Consider the following 13066-nt stretch of genomic DNA (forward strand, 5'->3'; position numbering starts at 1 on the left):
GCACGTCAGCCGCGTCACGCCGCGGAGGGCAATCCCGTAAATACTCACGCCACCACCATCTCTCCCCTCCCCTCCCCCCCAAGTCTCGTCCCTTCTCCCCGACGAACACGAACTCTTTCCCCTCCACCTCTCGACTCCTCCCTCGCTTCTCCCCCTCCGCAAGTCTCCCTCCCTCCCTCCCCCCCAAACCCTACCTCGCCCCCTCCCTCCTTCGATCGGGGGAGCGCTCCATTGCGGTAGGATCCGATCCCCTTTCTCCGCCGATTTTTCGCGATTTTTTTTGATTTTTTTGGGTGATTTGTGTGTGTGTTTTTTTTTGTGGGGGGATTGTGCAGGCGAAGGGGAAGGGGGAGTCGGGGATGTTCTTCTCCGGTGACCCGACGGCGAGGAAGCGGGTGGACCTCGGCGGGCGGAGCAGCAAGGAGCGGGACCGGCAGGTGCTGCTCGAGCAGACGCGGGAGGAGCGGCGGCGGCGGCTGGGCCTGCGCCTGCAGAACAGCTCCGCCACGAAGATCCAGGTCTGTTCGAGGCTTCCCGCGCGAGGGGAACGGTGGTTTTGAGGGGTTGTGAGGCGGGGCGGCGTCGCTAGGTTTAGCGGGGTTTTCTCCAGCGCGTGGGGACTTGAGTTGAGTTGCGGCCTCTTGCAGTGGTTGCATTCGGGCATTATTTGCTTATAGGTGTCGTGGTTCGTGTGGTTTTAGTGGTGGTGGCTAGCATTGGCATGTTGGAATTCTCAGCATTAGGTGAAGTTTGCTTCAAGTTGTTTTTCCTTTTCCAATTTGTGTTATATGACGAGTTGTGTGGAGTGAGATAAGTTAATGTAGTTATGGAACTTGCGAATGTGTCATTGTGTAGGTTAAGTTCAGTGGAGTGAGATGAGATAATGTTGTCGTGCAACTTGCGAATATGTCATTGTTTAGCTTAAGCAATTCTAGTAGAAGAAATCTGTTTATTTTTTTTCATTGTTTAGCTTAAGCAATATAGTATAAGAGATCTGTTTTTTTTTTTTTGCCTGACAAGGCAATGCGCAATCTGGTCTGTGTAGAGTGGCTGAAATGGTACTTCCTATGTATCAACATAAGACAAACATGTTTTTATTTCCCAAAATGGAATTTAACTAATTATAAGCTGCAGAAATGCTTCAGAGGGAAGAGAGATTTGGAATTGGCACGTTCGGAAGTTCGAGGGAACTTTTGCTCTACTTTTGGGGAGCACTGCCAGAGGGTTGATTGGTAAGTAAATCCATGGCTTAAAGCCTTTAACCTATGCCTTGAGCTAGCTCATTGACTATCTTCCTACTAAATCAGGAGCAGTTTCGGTGCTAATTCTGATTTCCTTCGTCAATTCCTGTTCTTCTTCAATGCAAAGAAAGACAGTGATATTGCTATACTCTGTCAAGTCTGCAATTTGCTGTTAGATTATGTCAAACGTGGTGGTAAGTACCAATGCACTGTACTACTAATTACCATTGCTCTTCTACTATGTGCAAAATATTATGTCTTGCTGTTTCTAGTGCTATAGGGATATTAAATATATATATATATTGACCAGAGAAGATTTAATTCTAATTATATCCCTATACAATATTGCCATATGAGCATTGTATGCTCAAATTCTCATTTGTGCCTCGCACTGGTGATCATCTTCCTTTCTTAGCCATGACCCTACTTGTCTGTTTGTATGTTTTTCAGTGGCATCTGAATGATGATTAAGGATATTATTTGATTTTATTTGCAAAACATGAGGCTTTTGTCTAGGTTGTGGGATGTTTGCTATGGCTTGTATTCTTGTCCTTATGGTGAACCTTTCAATGCATTATTCCTTTTTTTTCATGCACCGAGTGTAATTGCCTTCCTTTCATTTTCGTTTAGGAGATGTTCTAAGACTCTTTGGTGGTACAAATTACTCCTCACTGGAACCTCTTGTGATTCACAGGGTTAAAAAACTTGCACTCATTTGTGTGCAAACTGTACATCAGAAAAGGTGAGTTCAATTACAGTAAACTGGTATATATATGTATTGTTTTCTGTTCTTGTTTTCAATCGCATAATGCATATTTTATTTAATTGTCTGGTGGATAAAAATCACTTATGTTATTCTATTGCTTGCATTATGAAGTTTCTATGGTAGAACCTGGTAAACAGGATGAGTTTCACTTAATGAAACACTTCTGTCTCGACATACATGTTCAATTCAATGAACTTCTTTTAGTGGAACATTGCATTGCAAATTTGCAATCTCAATTGGGGAATTCCCACTTATCCTTAATGTGAACTTCTGTTTTGTGTGTCAGTAAAGGAAAAAAAAATATCAAAGATGTGTTGCAATTGTTGATTTTGCTTTCTCTTACCATCCATGATCCATGATGAAATGAACAGCATTGTGTTTGACTTTTTATTATATTTCTATAGGCATGATTGGGGCAGTCAGCTTTTGATGCCGCCAGAAAGCACACCAAAGCCTTGTGGTTCATTACTCAAAACTGTTGCTTGCTTGATAAATCCTAAGCTTGCATGGAACTGCAAGGTAGTTGGGTATCTTCAGCGGAAGAAGATCTATTGCTTATTTAGGGGGATTATTATATCCATACCGGTAAGTTGTGTTTCTGTATTACAGTTTTGTATTTGTCTACTATCAGTGCCTACACCTTTTAGGTTACTTGTTGACCAAAATGTATTAATAAGTGACAAGTCCACTTTCTATTGAAAATATGCCTTTCTTCTTGCTCAACTCTGATGGTATATATCATTGGTCTTGTCTCTGAATTGATGAACATAGTAAATCTTTATGATTATTTTTTTGTGATTATGATTCAGCAAACTGCAAGAAATTTGGAGCATAATAACAATACATCTGCTCTGGAGCAAGTTCTTATGCTTATTGCTTCACATATTGGCGATGATCCGTGTTGTTGTCCAGTAGTGGATCCAAGATGGAGTTTCTCCTCTCAGCTTCTATCGGTTCCTTTCCTCTGGCATCGTTTATCACACTTCAAGAAGGTGAGTTGTTCCATATTTTTTTATCATTTTTTTCTGAAGATATTCATGTCTGGGAAATATAGAAATTGCAAAATGAGATTTCCTATCATACCTAGTCTTTAAAATGAACTGGTGTTATTTCTCCATTAATTGAAAAGTTTTGATTCTTAGGAGTTTGTTTAAATAATTAGACGTTTAACCAGTTATTGCAAGGGTGGTATATTTGAGTATCTGATCATCGTTACTTATTACTTCAGGTTTTCTCAGCTAATGGACTCAGCAAATATTATATCCATCAGATAGCTTGCTTTTTGCCTAGCTGCGCTGATGTTCTTCCAAATGATATATCATCTAATCATCCAGGTTATGCATGTGTTCTTGCAAATGTTCTTGAAGCTGCAACCTGGATTTTGTCCGAGCCAAAGTTTGCTTCTGAAACAGTAGGCATTCTACATCTACCTTTCAAGTTGCAGCACCATTTTGCTTTCAGCATTATATGATCATACTAATATTGATTAAAGTGAGAGGTCACCAAAAACCTTGACTTTAGGAAAGAGACTTTTAGATCTTGTTATGGTGTGGTGTTTATAGAAAAGGCATTTGGATCGCTTTAGGTCCAATAGCTATATTGTAGTCCCTGTACAATATTTTGGAAGACACTTAGACCCCTCTAAGCTCCATTTGCTTTGCTATTTTATTTAATTAGGGTTTTGAACAGGGTTGGAAAACGTTAAGTTGGTTGGCAAACTTAATTGGTCTACGTACACAGCATTCCTTATCTTAGCTTATCATCCTTCTTGAACAGTCAGTTGTTTATGTTAAAAAAAACTACAGAGGGAATTGTTGCTTTATATGTCAACAGTCTGCATGCACGATCAATTCTTTTTCATCTTAAAATTATTTATGATGCATGCAGTTCTTTGATTGGTCATACATGTATGAACATGGAACTAATATTATTTTATTTTTCTCGCAAAATAATTTTATTCTATTTATTTTTTATAACTTTTTTTAATATAATGTATATTATGATTAAAATTCATATGTAATCTTCTTGAATATGCAAAGAGCCACCCCTTTCCCACTTCGTTCTGGATGTTCATTTGTGGATACTTGAAGTCTTAAAATGCACATTAAATTATTTTGATTATGAATATCTTACATATATTTTATTTCCAAACCAGGCGGCTGACATCATTGCAGTCTGTACATCACTGCTGGACGAGTTGCCAACCATTACATCACCTACCGGAAGTAAGTATCATGCCAGTAAAAATATTCCCTATTATTTGATAATATGACTTGCTAATATCATGCAGTAGCATTTTCTATTGCCATTTGTTTCTATCAGAGATTCTTGTGATAGTGAGTAACACTTGCAACATGTCTTCTGAAGTCTAAGTAATATACCTGCAGAAGTTTGTTGGAGGCATGCTTATGTGGCTCAATATTTGCCCCTAATAAGCTTTTTAGTACCTTTTTGATAATGTACTCTAATAGTCTAATGTAAATCCTTTTAAATATATGCAGGGGCAGATGACGACGATGACACACCCATGGATGATGTCATTAATGGTCTTGATGCTGATTTGGAAAAACAAATTACTGCAGCAATTGATTCAAGGTTGCTTCAACATTTGGTATGCAGTCCCTTTTCTGGTCAAGATTTAATGGACTCCATACTATTGTTGCTATGATCTGACAGCTGCTTGGATCATTAGGTGAATGCTCTGTTCAGAGGCACAATAAGTACAGACTATTCTTATCCAACTGGACCGTCAGATATTGAGGTGGAAGCTGTAGGATCTATATGTGCTTTTCTTCATGTCACATTCAACACATTGCCTGCAGAGCGGATTATGACTGGCCTGGCCTACCGGACTGAAATAGTTCCTGCACTATGGAACTTCATAAAGCGATGTAATGAGAACCAAAGCTGGCCACAATTTTCCAAGTTTGTCTCTTCTCCGCCTGCAGATGCCGTGGGTTGGCTCCTACCTGTATCTGTATTCTGTCCCATATACAAGTAAGGCATATTATTTCATATCACTACAAATTTTCTGGTTATGTCTATATATTTATTTTATTTGATTTATTGCTTGAGCCTTTTTCTCTCAAGCAACTATAGTGTGGGAAATTGAATCTCTTCTCTCAGGTTGTATCTTATATATGGTTTGTTACTTTACCATTTATCAGACACATGTTGAAGATAATTGATAACGGGGAATTCTATGAACAAGAGAAACCTTTGTCACTTAAAGATTTGAAGTCCTTGGTTTTAATTCTAAAGAAGGTATGCATAAGACAATACCCTATGCTATTATTATGCATAGACTTGATCTGTTGTATTTCTTAAACATTAAAGCTGTAAATTAGTTGTTGTTATCATCTCATATTTGGTAACTTCAGTGGAAGTTCTGTTGTTATTCATGGGTTATTTTCTCAATATTTTACAAGTTAGCTGCTTTCAGTCTTTCACAATAGTACCATGTGGTAAAAATATAGAGAGCAGAGGCCTTTAGTTATTGCTTCCATCATTTTTTTGTCATGTAATGCTTTGAATGCTAGACTTTAACTCCCGTATGTTGCATCCACAATATGTATGATTTTCTTATATCAGTTAATTACACGATCTTAGCTTATGTTGCATTTGCTGCTTTGATGTCTCTTCATAAATCATACTACACTATCCCACTCTGTCGTTGTCCTCACATGGTTAGCACCTCAATATGCAGGCTTTATGGGAACTTCTATGGGTTATTCCTTCACATGCCTCTCCTGCTAAGAAAGTGCTACCCAACCCTTCTGGATTTAAGAAGTTGTCAATTGAGAATGTCAAGATTGGGGCAAGGATTGGGTTATCTGAACTACTCGCACAGGTGGATATTCTGTCTTGTTTTACTGGTGTTAGTTTTTCTTTTTTCAATTTCCACAGGTTGTTTTGGATCAAACCAGTGCACAATACCTAACTGAGGGCTGCACGATGTCTACCATGAACAACTCCAGTTTTACCCATCAGCCTCTAGAGTCCATAAAAAATAGTGGACCAAATGGAAAGTGCTAGCTTCTAGCCAATGAGTTTGAAGACGCTTCTCTCCATGTGAACTTTGCCTTTTTTTCTCTTTACCAAACTCAATCTAGCTCATATCTTCTAGCCCGTAAAGTGTTTCATTCAAAATCATGAATTTTTCAAGATGTTTTTGTTAACAATATGTCTGATTAATATTCTTGCTGTGTATGCTCTGTTAATTATTTTCTGGAAGTAGTTGGTGCTATATATAATTTCTTGGAGGAAGATTATTGTTTAACTAAACCTGATACTCCATTGCAGTTGCAAGACTGGAATAACAGGCTCCCATTTACTTCTTCCAATGATTTCTATTCACAACAAGCAACTAGTGAAAATTTTGTCTCTCAGGTGGTGATCTTCAATGCTGTTTAATTAATTCAAATAGCTTTAAGCAGCATATTTTCTCTTAACACTGTTTACATGTTTTGCAGGCTCTTCTTGGCAATACTCGAGCATCTGAAATTATAAAGCTGGCTCCCTTTTTAGCACCTTTTACCAGCAGAGTTAAAATATTCACTGTATGTTGCTACTGGTTTGTTGTTTACAAATAATGGTAAGATTGGTACATCTTTTGGGATAATGTCTTACATGTAACTCTTTATATGTGCAGTCACAATTGGCAAATTCTAGACAATTGACAACATCCCATTCTGCTTTGACAAGACACCGGTTCAAAATAAGAAGAAATCGACTTCTGGAAGACGCTTTTGATCAGCTAAGCATGCTTTCTGAAGAAGACCTTAAAGGACCAGTATGCTTATTGTTTCTTTCTTCACTATTCTTTGTTGATCCAGCTCATGTAGGAACATTCTTTCAAGTGTTTCAACAAAACATTTTTCGTTCTTATAGATTCGAGTGGTGTTTGTTAATGAGCATGGTGTTGAAGAGGCTGGGATTGACGGAGGTGGAATTTTCAAGGATTTCATGGAAAATATCACTCGAGCCGCTTTTGATGTGCAGTACGGTTTATTCAAGGTATATGATCCTTTGTCAGTTTCATCGATTATGTAATAGTGTCAGTTGTACCCACTATCAGTCTATCATACTCAATGCAATAGCTCTAGTTATATTTTATGGTGTTGTGCCCAAGCCTGGCACGCAATACCTAAAAAGTTCAAGTCTGCTTTCCTAACTGGTTTACAGTGTGATGTCTAGCAATTTGCATATCAACTACAAAGGCTCACATGTTTCGTTTTTAATCTTTTTGCAGGAGACAGCCGATCATCTTCTCTACCCAAATCCTGGATCTGGATTGGTCCATGAACAGCATCTGCAATACTTCCATTTTCTTGGCAGTCTCCTTGGGAAGGTACTTTGGTTGTTTATCTTTTCTTTTTCTTTTCTGTCTACTGCTGACTGATGAGCAGAACCTTGTAGAGCTTAATTAAATGATCTTTCACAAGTTGTATATGTCATTTTTACATCTTTCTGTTTGTGGAAGTAACAATCATGGCATGCCCTCATATGACTTATGTTTTTGTGATTTTTTCAATTAGAACGAATCATTTGAATATTTAAATACCACTGCATTTTCTGAGTTTTTTTCTTTAATTGAATGCATTTTAGTGTCAGTTAATTCTGTTATGCTGCCTGTAATCTAATTACTTACTTTGTTCCAAATTTCTCTAATAACAGTCACATTTGTCACATATTTCCTTTTAGTTGCCCTGATATTTGGACTATGATCTGATGTGTGCTTGTCTGTTTAATTTATGACTCCAGGCAATCTATGAGGGCATACTTGTTGATCTGCCATTTGCAACATTCTTCTTGAGTAAACTAAAACACAAGTATGTCTCTCACCGTGTGCTCAATTATGTGTTATTTATCGCGATTGTCGATTGATGGTTTTGAATGTTTGCCAGTGACTAGGGGTGATAATGGCCCAATTTTTTAGAGTACAAAAAATAAGGGCTGGGTCTAAAATGCGGTGAGCTGAGTTTCTATACATTTTTGACCTAAAAGATATATGTTGGCTAGGTAGGGTTGTGAAAGAACCCATGGGAGACCCATTCCACCCCTACCAATGACTGGGTTAAATTTTCTTTAAAGCATATCAATTGACTTCTATGATAACCGATGACACTGTGCGTAGGGACTTGATGTATACTTTTGGAATTTACATCCACTGAGATTAAACTAAACAGAATATCTAAACAAACCACGGGATCATATTTGATTGGTTTATGTTCTTTTTTTTTCCTTTCACAATTCGGTCAATTGAAACATTATGCCATATGCTATATTGCATTATACTGATTATGTTTTACTTTGGATTATTGTATCTGGTATTTTGCTCTTAATCAGGTACAACTTCTTAAATGATCTGCCTTCATTGGATCCAGAATTGTATCGTCATCTTCTGTCTTTAAAGGTTCGAGCTTATCCCCATTTATTTCTGAAGTAGAAAATGGCTCTTCACAAGTTTAGAAGCTAAGATTTTTCCAAACTTCTGATGCAATTTGGACTGGTAATATGAACCAGAGATACTGAGCAAATTTTCTTCTTCGTTCTGTCAACATATTAAGATAAACGCAAACTGTTGGGTCAATATATAAGCTAAGAATATAAGTTCTGCTTCAAGAGTGGCTGCAAATCTTGCAGTCCAGATTCAACTGTGGGGTGCATCTTGTATTTCTTAAAAAGAAGCGCATTGTATCTTAGCAGCTTTAATACTTACATTACTTCATCAGATGTTCATTTTGCACTCTTATGATTTTTTACTCTCTCCTTTTACATCCTCAGCATTATGATGGTGATATCTCGCAATTGGAGTTATACTTTGTTATTGTGAATAACGAATATGGTGAACAATCTGAAGAAGAACTGCTCCCAGGTGGGAGAGATATGCGTGTAACTAGTGAAAATGTTATTACTTATATCCATCTTGTCGCCAACCATCGGTTGAACTATCAGGTAATACAATGCATTGTCATTTGCTTGTCTTGAAATACGTTGATACATAATTTGCCACTGTTTTTTTCTATCACAGATCCGCGCCCAAAGCACACATTTTTTGAGAGGCTTTCAACAACTAATACCGAATGAATGGATTAACATGTTCAATGAACATGAATTCCAGGTACTTTCCCTTGCATTATGATTACAGATAGAAAAAAAATGCTGTTTTTACTCCATATTTTTGCAAAATAATATAGTCCTACAGTGATCACAATGTCTCTATTTCTGTGTTTACACCCGATGGCTGTGGGCTTCTGGTTAAGTGAAAAATGTTTGCATCTACATGCTAGGTTCAGTAGTAGTTTAAGAATTGCACCATTTGGTTCATGACATGTAGTAGTAGTTTTAGAAAGGTAAATGCCAATCTTACTCCCTCAAAACTGTCTCTGGAAAACTTAGCTGCACCCAAAATTATTTTTCATCTCATTTTACTTAATGACATTTTTGTTTTTTGTTTCTCTTCATGCAAGTCATTTCAAGTTGCGCTTCGAGAGCAATAGTGACGATATATTACAAGTCATTTTCAATTTTTTCATGACAAGCACACAGTTCTTAAACTTGATGTTTAAATCAGTCTTAGGTGCTTCCAACTTATGCAAACAATGTTCAAACATTCGCCCTAAATAAATCTGTGGACATAAGGTGTGAAATGTTATTTATCATCCTACAAAATTTCAACTTAAAACAGAGAAATGAGAAAAGAGAAATACCATTAGGGAGTAAAGTGATCAATTTTCAGTAGTTTATGGGGGGTAAAGTGAGCTGAAAAATAATTTAGGGAGTTATGTGCTCTGCCAAAATAGTTTTTCTTTAGAAATGTTCTTCTTAGCACTAGCATAGTATATTATTCCTTACTTATTTTTGTGGTGCTCTTTGGCCATGTTTTGCCCCTGCAGGTTCTCATATCTGGCTCTCTAGAAAGCTTGGACATCGATGACTTGCGCTCGAACACTAACTATTCTGGAGGATATCATCCGGTATATGCGCTTGAAATACCATCCTGCCATAATTCAAGAATACTGAAATTTCTTATTGAAGTTTGTGACAGGCTATTCTTTCGTTGCTTTGCAATGTAGCCTAGAACACTCTTGAAATTTGTGGCATTAGAATCTTCTTACTTTCACAAAAGCTAATCAATAGATTCAGTTACGTGGATCACCATTAATGTTTTCTTAGTGTTTGTGGCCTGTTATTGATTGCCATGGCCAGGATGTGCTCCCCGTGAGCCATTAACTTCTTTGAAACATAACTTTATCCTTTTCTTTTAATCGTGCTATTATGAACTACAACTTCTGCGAACTATTTGGCAATTTTGTGCATATTTAACAATGTTTGCAGACTGCCGGAAAAGGGAATATTCTATAATAATCAACTTTTGCCACTTTCTGGATACCCGGGCTTTCAATCATGCATCAAGATTTACATAATTTAAATATCATAAATTTACATTTTCAATAGACATAAAATTTGGAATTTTGAATATTGAAATTTGTTGGTATAGACTGGTTTGTGGGGAACTTGGATCATGTAGCAGTAGAGAACTACCAAGGTAATTAGTGTACTTATGCCATTGATGAAGACAGAAACTACAATATGCCATTGATGAGGTTCAGTTCTACCACACAGCACCGGACAACCCGTTTTCTTCGTTGTATACCATTCTTGTTACTATCAAGTTAGCTAGCCTCAGTTAGGTGCTGCCAATTTTTACATAATGACCAAAATACCATCACAGACCTCTTATATCAATCCTCTTATGATGATATTCCCTCTACAATCAATATACTCAGCCGGTGGTGCAGACATCCCATGGCCCACTGTTTCCGCACAGCTGACAGCCGAAATCGTGCTACCTATCCGCAGGTCAGCTCGAGCTGCGCTGACCCTCGGTGACGAGGCCATTCAGCAAGGTGCTTTGGCTTCAGGTGATTTAGACCCTGCGCTAGCGAAACTGAACCCGAGTGACCTCAACACGTGAACGAGGCACGCCCAGGCAACTTGGTTGCCATCCCGTTTCTATGAAGCGCGTTGACCCTTGCGGCATGTCGCAAATTCCTTTTTGTTGTGCTGCCGGCTTCAAGGAAACAAGTCATTTTCTAAGTTCGAGAATGGGATCTTTGGTCAACTTCCCTCAGAAATCTTGTTGATTTGCATATATATCCAGCAGATTAAGCTTGCGCTATTGCTAGGAGTTCACTAGGGCAAACTGGTCTTTTCTTGGTGCCTAATGAAGATTGCATAACAAAGTAGTGACAGGGAATCAGGGTGCCATATAGGGAAGAAAATGGTTGTCCAATGGCATATTATAGAATTAAACTTTGTCGACGTCATGTTTTGGAACTTTGACCTGTTGGTATATTAATAGATTTTCTCTTTTTTTTCCCTGTCCTCATTTTTGCGAGGTCTGAATGTTCTTGTATTTTTCTGGTTAGGTAAGGATTGACAGTGGTTTTTGTTTCAGGACCATGAGCTTATTGATATATTCTGGGAGGTCCTAAAGAGCTTCAGTTCGCATAATCAGAAAAAGTTTCTCAAGTATGTGTTCTTTTTTGAGTAATTTGTTCCTTGCCTTTTTGAGATTTAGTGGTTTATTTGTTCCTTTTTGTATTACTTGCCTTTTTCTGTGTGCATGTATAATTTCTACTCTCAAACATGGAAATAAAAAAAAATAGTTGTAATAATGTCTGCTGAGTGTATTGCCTTAGTATCTCTTTTAGTTTAGTCTCTCTATCTACCCCTGCTTTCCTTGATGCACAGATGGCTTATGCATAAACATGATTTATGGCTATTTTGAAACAATGCTTTTCTCCTAGTCTCATCATGTGGTTGATACTTGATAAATGCACAGGTTCGTGACCGGATGTTCTCGTGGACCACTCCTTGGATTTCAGTACCTCGAACCAAAATTCTGCATTCAGAGGTTTGATATACCTTTCTGTTTTAAGTTCCATTCATTGAAATTGTTAATTGTATCGTAAACTCTCTCTGCAGGGCTGGTGTTCCTGGCATGGAGGAGGAGGACGAAGACCGCTTGCCTACATCGGCCACTTGCATGAACCTCCTGAAGCTCCCTCCTTATAGAAAGTAAGTAATTGTAGTAACTACTGTAATGCATGTTCTGTCATCCTTATGGGTTGTTCGCTCTATCTGATCATTTCGATTGACAGCAACGGGGCTAATGGATTCCTTTGTTCTTTTGAACAGCAAGACGCAATTGGAAAGCAAATTGTTGTACGCGATAAATGCAGAAGCTGGTTTTGATCTAAGTTAAAATCGGCTTTTGGACCAAATATTGTGCAGTGTAGATAGTTTCTAGGTAACAGATTAAAGGCACCCAAGGGCCAAAACACCGACCTCTGGGCCCCCTTTTGAGCCCCCCATAAAAGTAAAAGGAAGGATTGATTCCAAGAGGAGGTAGGCGAAACTGAAGACACGAGGAGGGAGGCAACAGCCAGCTGTTCAAGAGCTGATTAGGCCGGTGATAAATTATTCACCTTAAATAAGCAGATGCTGTTGTTGTAATCAGCCGTGAACTTGTACATGTATTTTTACCAACGTTGTGGTTGGTTGATGTCCTCTCGTGGAGTTGTGGGATGACATGTTAGTTGGGTTTGGAAACCGGCATCAGCGTCGCTGTAGCTGTACTTTGGTGTTGGTGTTGCTGTCATGTAAGGTAACCCTAACACCAGCTGCTTGGTGCCCAGGGGCTGGGAATCATACATAATCAGTGAAAAAAAAGGGAGAGATTTGTGGAACCGTAAGAGAAATTTGGAATGGTTTTGATGTCATTGGCTGCCTTCTGATGTTAAGATGTGGCGCGTACAAGGTGTTTTTAGTCCGGCCCAACCCAAAGTCAAATGCTTTTCTTAACGCAAAATCTAAATTGAGAGCCCTCTTGATTTAGTTATAAGAGTACTAGTCTATCAAGTAAGTTGAAAAAAATTATTCCAACACGACTACCCGAAATTATTGATCAACCAGTAAGCAAATTACAATCCCGAGCGATGAGCTCAGAAACACACTCAGGCGCTTGTAAGCGCAACACGACTACCTGATT

General features: G+C 38.3%; 1 protein-coding gene across 3 annotated transcripts; it reads left to right on the forward strand.

Annotated features, from left to right (window-relative positions):
- The first annotated feature begins 147 nt into the window (after positions 1 to 147).
- On the forward strand, positions 148 to 12764 carry LOC127773610 (E3 ubiquitin-protein ligase UPL6). Of its 3 annotated transcripts, none has more exons than XM_052299738.1 (27): positions 148 to 236; positions 336 to 518; positions 1135 to 1232; positions 1308 to 1435; positions 1872 to 1983; positions 2412 to 2592; positions 2817 to 2999; positions 3236 to 3418; positions 4163 to 4232; positions 4509 to 4618; positions 4700 to 5004; positions 5175 to 5271; positions 5714 to 5857; positions 6310 to 6396; positions 6480 to 6566; positions 6659 to 6799; positions 6898 to 7023; positions 7259 to 7357; positions 7771 to 7838; positions 8356 to 8422; positions 8794 to 8964; positions 9041 to 9130; positions 9906 to 9986; positions 11471 to 11544; positions 11858 to 11929; positions 12001 to 12093; positions 12214 to 12764. In XM_052299738.1, the coding sequence occupies exons 2-27, from the start codon at positions 360 to 362 to the stop codon at positions 12278 to 12280; spliced, it is 3093 nt and encodes a 1030-aa protein (XP_052155698.1). In that variant the 5' UTR covers positions 148 to 236; positions 336 to 359; the 3' UTR covers positions 12281 to 12764. The 3 variants fall into 3 exon arrangements, with proteins under 3 accessions (XP_052155698.1, XP_052155699.1, XP_052155700.1); XM_052299739.1 differs by having other exon boundaries at positions 1875 to 1983; XM_052299740.1 differs by having other exon boundaries at positions 1314 to 1435.
- The last annotated feature ends 302 nt before the right edge of the window (positions 12765 to 13066 follow it).

The sequence above is a fragment of the Oryza glaberrima genome, chromosome 5 (genome assembly GCF_000147395.1).
Source record: "Oryza glaberrima chromosome 5, OglaRS2, whole genome shotgun sequence".
Lineage (NCBI taxonomy): Eukaryota > Viridiplantae > Streptophyta > Magnoliopsida > Poales > Poaceae > Oryza > Oryza glaberrima.